This window comes from Falco peregrinus, chromosome 3 (genome assembly GCF_023634155.1).
Source record: "Falco peregrinus isolate bFalPer1 chromosome 3, bFalPer1.pri, whole genome shotgun sequence".
Lineage (NCBI taxonomy): Eukaryota > Metazoa > Chordata > Aves > Falconiformes > Falconidae > Falco > Falco peregrinus.
Window position 1 is genome coordinate 18503824 of NC_073723.1, and position 13086 is coordinate 18516909.

Genomic DNA, 13086 nt, shown 5'->3' on the forward strand with positions numbered 1-13086 from the left:
ATACTCGTTGAACAACCAAAAATGGGTTTCTGGAGTGTCTTGAAAACCAAAGCTTGAATGGGAGACTGAGATTCACATCAGTCATGCAGGACAGAGTGTATTTGTTATCAAACTGTGTGACAAAGAAACAAAATTTAGGGGATTGCTTTGGAGGCTTTCCAGGCATGTAAAAGGAATGTTCAATCCTTGTAGTCTGATGTAAACTCAAGTTAATTTTCAAGGTCCTGTAGGACCTGGGCTCTTCCCCACATTTCCCTCATTATTCTATTAGATCTGAAATCCTTGATATTTCAGTAGAATAAAGGGAAACTGTTTTTTTTGAGGTAGCTGGCTTTGAGTTACTGTTCTTCATATACATTTACTAAAATAACGCTGAAGTCGCACAGTGGCACAATTAATATTAAGCAGGAGCGGGGGGATTAGGGTGTAGTTCAGCTTTTGCTATCATTATCCATTTTCACATGTTGCTTAACAGAAACGTTTCTGCTTCCTCTGCCAAGAAGCAGATTAGTTGATGTTGCTCCAGTTCTGAAATCTAATTTTCCTTCTAAAATAACTGCATCATAAAGTTCTAGTTCATGGTCAGGAAAACTTTCTTGCAAAGTGTTTTGAGTCTCCCACAGAAACAGAATGGGAATTGAGTAGATATTAAATCAAGCAGCATCTGAATACATAATTAGTCACCCAAGCCTCAAACAGAAGGCCACTTGGAAGCTTATGGGGTTTTTATTCAATTCTCAAGCCTAACAAGTGTCTAATAGCAGCATTAATTCTGTAGTTTGGAATGCTTTTTTTTTCACTACCATAAAAAGGTACACTTGATAACCATTACTACAGTTTGTAAGTGTTCCAGTAGTATTTTAAAAAAAAACAAACATTTTTTTACTGCCCATTTAGTTAATTCATAAAAGGAAAAGATCTGTTTTCAGATGCTGAAAAGGGGGGTTCAAATAGTCTCTGTTTTTGTGGATCAGTTACTGAATATCTCTTTAGTTCTGTGGGGGCATTTTATTTTCTTGTGACTGTTTTCAAGAAGAAAGTGAACTCCTGGGAAGGAAGCTATGGAGAAATAATTCAACAATGGGACATACAGAATACATCAATCTAAATGTATGCTTAAATGGCATGAAACGTGTTCTGGAAGATATCCCTCAGACAAAGGTAACTTGTGCTTGCTGGCAGAAAGCTGCATCCTGTTGTCGATGAACTGTGAGGAAATACTGCTGGCTTCTACTTCAAATGGATTAAAATAGGCTGTATGGCTTCCATGAAAGTGTATTGTCCTTGGCTTGCTGAGACTGATCACTTCAAGAAGAACCCAGGGAAAATCCTTGCCTATCTCCAAGCAGCTCAGCTTTGGTTCCTCCAAATGCATGTGTATGCTGTTGCCAAATGGCCGGTACCAGCTGTCTGTGGTCTGACTTGTAACCTCCTGGGAGGTTAAACTGTTCCCAGTGCCTTTAAATATAGCAACACAATGAACAGTGAAACTGTATAAATGTATACTTTAGCAAGAGTAAATCTTTGGTATCTAACTATCTTGTTTTCTTCCTATAGACTAGCAGAACTTGATTTATATAGTTTAATGTATCCCGATATTCTTTATTGCGTTGCTTAACTTACTTTCTGAAGATGGCTGTCTTCTCCATAAGGGATAGCGAGCATGCCTGGTCCATGCACTTAGAGCAGTGAATCCCATTACTTTTAATTAACTTTTAAAAATATATTAAAAAGGAGTTGTACTCGATTAAGGACATGGCTTTGGGAAAGATAAATACCTGTGGACTGCCTGATTAGAGATAAACAGATTTGGTGCTGTGGTTTTACTGCAAATCCAGGTTTGGCAAAGTCATTTGCACCAGGTACCTTCAGAGGGACAAGCTAAAAAACTTACAAAGCTGGACAGTTCTTGTGTGATCAGGTTCTTATGGGTATGTTTACACCCAAAATAGAAAAAGCACCAAAATAAACAGCACTGGTGTTTATTGCAGAACTGTATGTTCTGGTTGGTGGGCTAACATAGCAACTAGTGTGAAATAGTACTGACAAGGGAGTGAGTATGTAATTTGGTGATTTCTACAGCACTGTCATTGTTCTTCTGCAGCTATTACACTTGCTGCATGGGAATCCCACCTTAGGCAATAGCACGTGATTTTATTTATTTATTGCATCTAGGCGTTAACTTTGGGACTGACAGTTCTGTGTAGCCACACTTAAGAATGATGTAGATTATCTTGGCCAGATTTAGCAAGTGGAGATGTTTCGCTGCACCGATGACTTTAAAATCTCCCTTACGTCCCTGGAAAATAGGAGCTTGCTTACCTTCTTCCTGTAGAATCACTGTTTTGGCTTCTGTGGTTTTCTAAGTTATGATTATGGATTGCCATAAGATACAATGTTCCAAATATAGCCCGATGAGATAAATGGGGTCTCTTCATGGAGGTGACATCATTGGAGTAAATGGAAAAATCATAGCCAAATCCTATCCATTGCACTTTGCCATTTTCTTCTGGCCTCTTTTACGGGAACATTGCAGTACTATTTATCCTCACCTAGTTTAACTGAAGCTTTGGCCCATGTCCCACAGTTCATGTTAAGTTGGGGTGATATGGGGAAATCTCCCTTTCCTCTTGGTAATGCGTGGTGGTTCTTTGCGCAGCATTTTGTCCTTAAAGTTTTCACTGCGACTGAACTTAACATGTAAGGAAATGGTGGGATGGAGTTGCTTTACTTGGGTGTAAACCTGTAGTGTGATGCCCAATTTGCCCTGCAAGCCCCTAACTCTGCTTCACTGTGTCTCTTCTGTGATCTGTGTTTATCGGTGGCAGTGGGGATGTTACTGGCTTGGTGAAATCAGTATCTGCAGAGGTTCCAAAATGTGCTGTAAATTCCCTATATAAACACTTAGGTCTTGTTTTTGTTCTAGCCCTGATTTGTTGCCAAATACTATTATCCTTATTGGTCAAAGGAAACAAGGGGCCCAGGCTTCTACCAGAAATAGCATCTCTAGTAAATGTACAGCGGTTTGTTGTGTCCATGCTTCTTCCTTCTCACTGCTCTGGGAGGAGGCTGCTTGTGTTGCTTGCTTTGTGATGGCTGGGAGGCTGCATTTTTTTAATGTTTGTATCGGAACTAGTTTAGGGAAAAACTAGAGTTCACTCTCAGTCTCTGTGCCAGAAAGCTGGTGCTTGCTTATCTGATACGGGTTTGTATCAGAGGAGGGCATTCATGGGATTGCTCTCAATGGGCATAAGAGATACACTGCTAGTTTAAATAATTCATCCCTTTTCCAGTCACTTTTTTCAGGTGTGGTGTGTGTCTTTGTTGAATCTTCCATGACTGCTGCGCGATGAGAGGAATGCATTCCTGGCCTTAGACGCAGAATGCAAACTATTTGGGATAGTAAGTGACATGGCTGGATGTGGTGTGCTGTGGCAGCAGCTCTGTCTGCCCTATCCCAGCCCCATGGGAAGGGCGAAGCTGGGGGGAAAGGGCTGTGTTGCTTACTTGGACAACAGCAAATAAGCTGTTCTTGCAGCAGAAGTGGAAGGATTTGAGAAGGACTAAAGTTCACAATTTAAAAACCACTTTAGGCTCTGTTCTGCCCCCGTAACACTCCATACACTGCTAAATTTGTGTACCGGCAGGTCAGTCTGTCTCGCCCCAGTCTGAGAGGATCCCCCCCAAAATGCTCCTTTTCTTGTGCTCGTGGCTGACGGGAAGGCCAGTCTGAGGCTGTGTGATATATTTTGTTGTGAAACTGCTGTTTGTGGTTGCTCTCAACTCCTCTCGAGGAGTTTGTTTCCATAAAGAGCCGCTGCCTTTGTGTTCCTTAGTCAGGAGACTGTTTCCACAGAAACTGGAGTGTTGAGGATGGTGGTGGCAGGCAGAGGGAAGGTCACGATCAGCCCCCTGAAGAGAGGAGGGTGCCAAGGAAAACTCCAAACTTCAGTGGGGAACTGGCAGCTGTGCCTGCAAGGCTGAGTTGTGTGCTGTGAACGTGCACTGGAGCAGCGAGGCACTCTGGGGTTCAGAGCTGCTTCCAGCTGTGCAGTGATAGCAGGGGAAAGTGTGCTCTGTATTTGAAGATGACTATCACGGTGCACCAAAATGCACTTGTCAGTATTATTTCAGACCAACAAATTCAAGTGCAGCATTGCATTAGTGCCTTCATGTGACAAATGAGATGGAGCAATGACTTTCAGTACACTTTCTAATGAACTTTCACTTCCCTTAGAAGTTTTCCTTGCCCTTGTCTCCAAAATAAAAATCTTGAGAAATTAAGACACAACATTTTTCCTTCTTATCTGCACCCCAGTACCCTAAAGGGTGGAAGCGGTGATGCTGCAGGCAGAGGCAAGGGTATTGCCTTGGGCCGTGTGCAGGGATTTCAGGTGGTGACAGTTTAACCCTTTGGAGCCCATTGAGCATATGGCTAAACAGCTGTTGCCTATTTATGTCCTACAGCAGCTGCCCTTGGCCCTCCCTTCCACAGCACCAGCTGCTGGGAAACCCAGGGGAAAAGGGGGTTTTCATCCTTTGTGCACCCACACAGTCCTGTTCCTCCAGGCTGCCTGCCTGTGGGTCACTGGCTGGCTGCAAGGCTTGAGGTTAATAAAAGAGAGCTGAAGTTTGGTGTGCTGGTGAAAGGCACAGGCATTTCTGTGAGTGGATGCTTTAAAACTGAGGGGAAAATACAAATGTTTTTTCTATTATAACCAGCTTTTCTGTGAGTGGTGAAAGGGTTTCATTGCAGGCGAGCATTCACATTAGTGGATAAGTTGGTTTTCACGCTGTGTTTCATATCCATTTGTCAGTTTCTTCCCGTCTTAGATGTTTTGCTCACCCTTTAATCCCTGGAACCCTCTCTGGCCTGGGAACTTATAATTTATTTTCTTTTACTTCCTTTTAGCTCCCATCCATCCTTAATGTTGCATTTTATTTTAACCAGATGGGAATTAAGTAACTGAATCCACTTGGGCTGTTCCCAGTAGCTCCTGGTATTCCCTAGCTCAGTATTGAGGTTGTAGGGCTTCGTTTCCATGTCTGCGTGAGTATCTTTCAGAGGTAAGGGCTGAGCAAGTACTTTCATCCACTGAGTCTTCTGACAAACTGTGGAAAGGAAGCCTGGTTTTGGTAAATCACGGGAGATTTACTCACCATGGCAGAGCTTTGATGTGGTGGTGCACAGGCGCAAGAAAGCTATCGAATGTTGAATTATGCCACTACTGGTTGGGATCAGTGAGCTGCCTCCTAATGCTCTGATTCAGTCATGGGACAAAACCCAGCGGTGAAGATCTGTGTGTATTTCTTCGCTGCCATTTTAAAATAACCTAAACAAAAGGTTTGGAGCTTTCTTGATGTGCAGATCCCTTTGAGCTGGAAAAGCAGGGCTGTGAGACAACGTGAGCGGTGACTTGTGCTCTTGGCAGGGCTGTAGTCCTGTGACTAATGCAAGTTTGGGGTATATGTAGTCTCCTTTCTTGAGTTGTTTGCCTGGTCCTCTCTGTGCTTGGTTAGTGCCGTGAAGGTCACACAAAGATATTAGACAGTTGTGAACAGTGCTGAGAGGGCCAGCTGGTCGGGATGGCACTCAACCAGCAACACTCCTGCTTCTGAGATAGAGGGGTCGGGGAAGGGCTGAGAAGTACTGGCATGCTGCTTTCAAGATATCAAACCCAGCTTTCTTCACACCTCTAAGCTAGGGAATAGGTATGTGCCAGGAAACAAATCCAGGCATCAGAAAAGTAACAACCTGGTCAGTTTGTCTGAAAGGATTAGGAAATAATGTAAAATTTGCAACCCAATAGCTGCAGTCTCTTATCTCGCATACTTCCCATTCAGCAGGGAGTAGCAGTGCCCTCTCTGTGGACAGGGAGAAGATATGCCATCACCGAATATATCAACAAAATGAAAGGGCAGGAGGCGGCTCCTCTTACAGCATTAGTAGCTGGACTCCCCTGTAATCAGGTTCCCCTGAGCATTTGTTTTTCTGCTTCTTAGCTTTCATCTTGCATTGAGGGTGTTAAAATTGCTGTTCTTGGAGGGTGAAATTAATCCATCTCAAGGATTGCTGCTGTCCTTACACAGTGCTGCTGTTTAGATGACTGGGGAACTAAATTGTGTGACAACATCGCAGGAAGAGGCCCTAAAACTTACTGAGGGCAAAGTATGCAACTGAAGCTATCTAAGACTGAGTGTCTCTCAGGAAAAGCATCTGGGGAAAGTAGGGAGAAAAGTTGGGGAAAAAAAGAATCGTCAGCCAAAATGACAGTTTTTCTTTGTTATTGCATAACTGGAAGGAAGGGAGACTCTTGGGAGCAAATAAGAATACAAATAATATTTTTTCTGTGTATATTAGATGTTTAAATGAAAAGTGCTGGACTCCCTTCAAAGTACATATTTGCAAAAACCATGAGTGAATTGTCCTGATTTACTTTGCAAAGCAGTCATTCTCATTACGTCCTCCTGCCTTGAATTGCCTCATGCAAAGAGATGTTCAGCAGAAGCTGGCCTTGACTCCCAGCTGTTCCCTCTGCTTCCCCTCCGTGTTTGTTCTTCTCTCTGTTTACCCACGTTCTCTTGAGGGATGACAGATTCTTTTCATTTTTTTGGAAATTTCTGGCTGTGCCGTTGAGTCTGTGGTTTCCTGAGGAATGGTGGTGTGGGGTTTGTGAACAGCTGGTCGGGTCAGACCCAGGCTGACGGCACGTGAGCCTTATATCTCTTTCCATTACACTGATGGTGTTGCCACCGGAGGCAGGACAGCTGTCTGTCTAATGGAATGACACATTTTTCAGCGCTGTCAGTCCTTAAATACCAAATAAATTAAGAGAGCAAGTGAATGTTTCTTGAGAAGAAAGTTCAGTGTCATGTAGCTGTTTGATGCATTGCCTCTGGCGCAACTACCTTGTCATAAAACCTGACATCATTTGTTCAGTTGTCTCTCAGAATTATTTGCTGCTTTTCAGGTTTTTTAATTATAAGTGATGTTACACGTAGTCTGATACGAACTAGAATTACGACATTCAGATTGACTGCCCGGGAAGAAAGCGTGTTTCACTAGTAGACAGTGCAGCCTCTGTCAGTGTACCTGTCTGTTGATTGACGAGTAGCTGAAGGAATGACTTACCAGGATTGCACTAGCTCCAGCTTCCAGTACTAATAGGTCTTTTGGAGTAGCATGGCACTGTCACGGGAGCCTTTCATCAAACGACTCGGATGGGCTTTCCACTCTGTAGTCACTGCCTTAATCCAGTGATGCAAGTATGATACCACCCTGCAGAGTGAGAAGCTGTAGTGCTGGGTGGAGACTGATTTCGCTAAGCTGCTGTTGCTTGCCCTGTTGTGGAGCATGAACCCATAACCTTTGAAGCACCATTTCTCCCGGTGAAGCTGTGTATTCTAAAATCAAAAAGGCAACAAGTGCCCCGCACCTTTACCTCAACGTAACAAACAGTTTGCAATAACAGGGAGAATCAGCTGTTAATACAGTATGTCTCTAAAATCCTCAGCAGAATAGGAAAAAGTGGGTTGCAAAATCAGATGTCCAATAAATTGATCTCTAGACAGAGGTAGGGGCTCTTAGCCTCACGTACAATGAGGTAACTGCTGACTGCAGTTGAGGGTGAATGCAGACAAACCTCTTCTCCTGTAGTTTGCTGCATAATAGATGTCTTACAAGGACATAGATGCAACAGTGTGAAATGTGGGTTCACAAGAGTTCACGTGGTTGTCTTTTTGAGGGAGGTTTTCAAAGCAAATTTGACCATGGAACAGGGAATTGTAGCATTTGCTTCCTTTCCCCTCTGCTCGTTCAACTCCAAACTCTGAAGAGGTCTGAGAAAATCCAGGGGAAATTTTGATCATTTGAGTTGCTCCTGTTGGGAAAAGCTCGGTGTGCTGAGCAGATAGCTTTCTGTATTTCACAGAGAGCCTTTGTCCTGCTGCTTTCCCCCCCCCCCCCAAGACTGTGAACTTCATGTAAATACATCAATGTAAAATGCAGTCTTTTGTGTCCCATTGAGCCCAATGTTCTTCCACTGCTGTGCATGCCCTTAGCCTTCAGCCTGCTTTCTTTGGACTGCCTATTTATGTGGTGATGCTGTATTGCGTGTTATTTTCTAGAAAATAAGTATCAGATACTTTTCCCTATCTTTAAGTAGGTCAACCGTTAATCTAATTGATTAACTTTGTAGCTAGTCAATTAAATTGATTTACTTCTACAAGGGGGACATATTTACCCACAGTATTATTATGCGTGTAGTTTTATATAGAGAAATCTCAAAAAGCTTTGCTGTGCAGAGCCTCATGGGGAAAACCCAAAGCGGCCAGAACCTACAGGGAATGCATTGCAAAAAGCAGTTGAACTCTGAGGTATTTTTAAAAACCTCTGTTTTTAAATGATGGTTTTGCCTTAAATTTCAAACTGTTAGCTCGTAGGTATCTTCACTGGATGGTGATAATTCAAGGGTGTTACAAGGCAGTGCTTTGCTGGAAACTAAACCATGAAATGCCCCTCCATTTTGGCAAAGGAGTCACTGCAAGATAATGTTTGAGAAATTAGTTCCTTTGGGGAGTTAAGCAGTCACTGCACTTTCGTACTGGAAGCCTGAAGTAGCTGTAACAGCTTGTTTGTGTTCTGAGGAATGCACAGTGTATTACGGACCATCATTCAAAAGCTGCCATGAATTATCCATGGAAAAGTGCCCTCAGATAGGAGCCCCTTGATGATTGGTTAGTATAATTAATATAAACATCTCACTACAGCTTTACATTTTGGTTTAGCAACTCCTCAATTTGAGAAGAGTCTTGGGACTGCCTGGATTTCAATTATCTCCCTGATGCTGGAGGTGGGTTTTAAGTTGATGTTAATTATGTTCCTCAAGGGAAGTCTAGACAGCAAGCAATGGTTAGGGTTGTACAGACAGCATAGTTTGCCCCAAACGTCTGAACCCATAGCAAATCTACCTTTAAGGAGTTAAAAGTGTTATGGTACTTACTTGCTGTTTTGGAGAGGACTTTTTTTTTTGAGATCTTCTTTGTGGGATGCTATAAATGCAGCATGTTACTGGGCTTGTGTTCAAATCATGTATTCCACATTTTTCAAAATTTTTTGTGGCTCTTACGAAATATTTGATTAAAAAGAATTCCAGCTTCTTCAGTACAGGAGAACCTGAAAACATGAACTGAATGTGCTGTAAACATTAGAAAACTAGAAGACAGCTCAATTTCATAAGTTGTACCTTTTTACCACTGATGTTGGCTGTGCTGCAGTCGAGATAAGCTTTTGCTGTAAAAATGATGGAATTGAGCAAGGTTGAGCCTTCAGCTCAGTGTTCCCTTTTCGGGCCTGTTCAGATGCAGCACTTGGGAGCTGTTGTGTAACAAAACCCTTGAGAAACATCTAAGGCATTGCTGTCCAGAATCATGGTGGCTTTGGATAAAGACCAGGTAGAAGATGGAAGGAAATTTGAGGACAGAACAGACAGAGCCTTTTCATCTAATAAGTAGAGGCAGCAGCTTCAGCCAGACCCATCCATGGTCACATACCAAATCGCGGGGGTCATCTTGCACTCTGCAGCATTCCCAGTCTAGCAGCCCTCATTTGTCCAACATACCCCAGTATGCTATTTAGTGATGCAGTGAATTACTGCTGTTTTCTGTTCATGGGAAAGAAGTGATGCTGGAGCGGTGACCTGGAGGATACAAACACCCTTGGTACTGATACATGGGGAAGCACAGAGGGGTGGCTGCGCCAAAGCTGCTCTTTCACAGTGGAGAGCTTGTGAGGGTGGAAAAAGGGAGGCAAGAAGTGCCTGGCAGTTTGGAGTTAATGTGAAGAATGCTTGGGTGTTGGGTATTTTTTTTTTTCTTTAATGTCAACATAGCCTCCTCCCAGTTTTCTTGCACAATTTCACAATTACAGATATTTCAGCTCAGGCTTTAACAACCACTTCTGCAGTTTCTGGAGACAGAAGTGCTGAATTTTGTTGCCTTTTTTGCTTCAGCAGATAGCATGGCACATGGTCCTTCATGCTTAGTAGCTCCTCAGTATTCAAAACATGGGGAATATGGGTAAGGCTCAGCTCTCTGTATGTGAACAGCAAAGAGTACGCACTCCTGGGAAACATCCGTATGCCCTAAATGCCTTTGCTTCCACAACCTGCTGGAATATGGGTGGATATTGTTATATTTTAATAGATGGAGCAAATCAGCTTAGTGTGTGCTAGCTTTATGGCTTTTTTAAAGAGGGGAAATTGAGTTGGTGTTACCATGACCAGGTTTTCATGTGAAGCTTCCATTTGCAAAGCTCTTTCTCGCTGTACTTTATCAGCTGGGGCCAGATCTTATTAAAACCCAAACAGTAGCCAGCTCTGACTATTAGCTTAATGGTTTAATACCAGCTTCTCCATAAAGCAGAAGCAGCAGGTTATTTAAAACATGTAGGTCAGATTGGCCTGGTGTCTTCCACTGAGATTATCTAAAGACGTTATTATAAAACTCTCAAATACAGTAGATGCACCTGGTGCAGGACTGCTCCCACCCCCCCTTGCTTTCTGAGGTCCTATCGCAAGCTATACTCTAAACAGATTTTTAGTCTTTACTTCCAAATGTGATATTAACACCACAGTGTTTCTGCTGACTCTTTTGCAATGGTATCCTTAATGTAAACGTTCCCTTACAAGTCATTTAACCTCAAGTTTAAAATGAAAATGTTTTCCTGTGAGAAATCCCATACTTCTCTTTCTGCAAGAGGGCTGTGGTATAAAGCAAAATGGAAAATGAATGCTATGTAGCCAGCCCATCCCCGGGTTTTGGTTATCAAAGCTAGTAGCTGCAGAAAGTAAATAATTTAAATGATCTGCATTTTTAATTCGCTGTTTTTTCAAGGGTATTGCTTGTAATTTAAGGTGCTGGGTTATTTTTTGTTGTTCTAAGGACAGTTTGCTATGTAATATACCTCCTGCATTATGGAAAAAAACAGATTTTTTTTATAACTACAATTAGATGTTTATGTACATTTAGGGCTATTTGCTTTAAAACTCCAAAAGGATCCTGAAATATTTAGGGCAGCCTGTTTCCTGAGATGGTAAAATCCTTAGGTGCTTTCTGTAGGAAGTGAGGAAAAGGGCAATATTTACATAGAGAGAGGAGACAGGTGTTCATCTGGTGAACCTCAGTGCTGAAGAAGAGGTACCATTAACAATCTGTTGTAAACTTTGGTGTTCAAAGGGCAACAATAAAAGTACCAGTCAGCACTAAAGCTCAAGCAAGCCTTTCTGCAAATCTGTCTCCTTGCTTAGTTGCTGTTAATTGGTTTGGTAATTGGTGTGACAGCTTTTTGTGGCAGCAGCAAGCCACTGCATTCTGGAAACAGCTTGGTATGTAAACTGGCTGGGTTTAATATTACCAGTTCACAAAGCAAGGGTGGGGAAAATAGATTTTGGTGTGACTCGATGGGGATGGAGACAGGTAACGGGGTGAATTTTATCAGTCCAATCAAATAGCAGTTGTTACAGTCTGCATAGGCAGATTCAAAATACATAGCCCATTAAAAAAAATAATTCTTAAGCTTTGCAGAAATAAAGACTTTTTTTTTTTTGTGAGAGAGCAGTGATGGAAAACTGCAGCGCCCTTGGAGGAAGGAAACAGATGGCAGGAAGAGCTTCCAGATACTTGACAGGCTGCAACAGACTTAAATGCAGGCAGTGATAAATGGGCATAATACTGGGTTTTGCTGTAGCTGTTGTGGTTTAGTCTAGATAAAATGCCTGATGGGCTGTGTGTTAGCAGTACCAAAGTTTTCTGTCCTCTCTGCCTTGGTGGTCCTTATGTAGCTGCTGTGGCCACTGGGGTGCTATGAATGGGAATGAGGATCCAGGCACTTGTATGAAAAATGAAGTTTCGACATCAGACTAATAGCAGGACTTGAGTAACAGCAAGTGCGAAGCGAAACTGAATTTAGTTCCTGTGCCTAGGTTATTCAGGGCTGTGTGGCAAAAATGGCCGTATGAGGCTGATGATTAAAAAAAAAAAGTAGATGCATATGAATGAATCATCCTTCGATTTTCATCAAGTGCAAAGGTATGGATTCTGAGTTTTCCGATCTCGAGGGTTTTACCAGGGACAGAAGTGGGTAGCAGTTGGTATTTTATACCTCGCTCAGACTGCTGGGAACAGCAGAGAGCAGCCCGCTGCATAGTCAGCGCCCTTCCTGTAAACACAGTGCTGAATTTCACATTATTGACTGTAATAGATAATAGACTAATATATACTGAGGAAATCCTATAGCTTCTCATAGGAGCTACTGAGGTAGACTTCTGTGAGGCTGTTTGAACCTGAGCCATTAAAGAGAGCACCTCCTGTTTTCAGATACAGGTAGGGCACAACTGATTTTTCTTCCCGGGATCAGTCTGCCGTTGCACAAGGCAGTTATGCTGCAATGTAAGGCTAAAACCTTCAAGCCTTGGCATGAGGGTTCAACTCCACAGGGCTATTTAGGCATGTGATCTCTCTTTGCTTAAAGCCATTCTAATACTTAACAGAGGTTTCCTCCTAGGAGTTTGCAAAATGTTTTTATAGGGCAGTTTAGCCTTTTTACCCTGGTTGTTGCTGTTTTTCCCTCCACTAAACGGTCTTGTGACCTGTCAGACCTTCTGTATGACTTTGCTTTCAGCCGTGAAGTAGAGTTGTGTTACTCAAAATCAGCTTGGGAAGGAGCTGCTTAATTTCCAGGCGAGGCAGAGCGTAGGCAGGGAGCTGTGCGAGCTGTGTACGTGACCAAGGACAGCTAAGTAAGCAGGTACTTACCATGAGCAAGCAGTTGAAGGAATGCAGACTGGGACAAATTACTTTGGGGTAATCTGTAGAACAGGAAAAGCAATTAAGTTGAAAAGTATCTGCCAGGGCTCAGGAGCCTGTGTGTTCTTATGGTCCTGGTTTTTGCTGCTATCTGGATAGCTTTTGAACAATGGTGCAGTGCTGTCTGAAGTGATTGGTTTCACATCCACTGCTTAAGTGTGTGCAACCAAAACTTCTCGGCTCGCAGCATTCAGGCAGAGGCACAGCCAGGGTATGTATAGA

General features: G+C 42.8%; 1 protein-coding gene across 22 annotated transcripts in view; it reads left to right on the forward strand.

Annotated features, from left to right (window-relative positions):
- Window positions 1–13086, forward strand: part of MTSS1 (MTSS I-BAR domain containing 1) — a 127070-nt gene that overhangs the window by 41660 nt on the left and 72324 nt on the right. The window contains exon 1 of one of the 22 annotated variants that reach the window (XM_055799010.1): window positions 10050–10077. The exons of 20 other annotated variants lie outside the window; for them this stretch is intronic. In XM_055799010.1, coding sequence (XP_055654985.1) covers window positions 10065–10077 — 13 coding nt within the window. In that variant the 5' untranslated portion in view covers window positions 10050–10064. Of the gene's footprint in view, window positions 1–10049; window positions 10078–12038; window positions 12088–13086 lie in introns of those variants that run through there. One more of the 22 variants, XM_055799009.1, reaches the window with a different exon arrangement.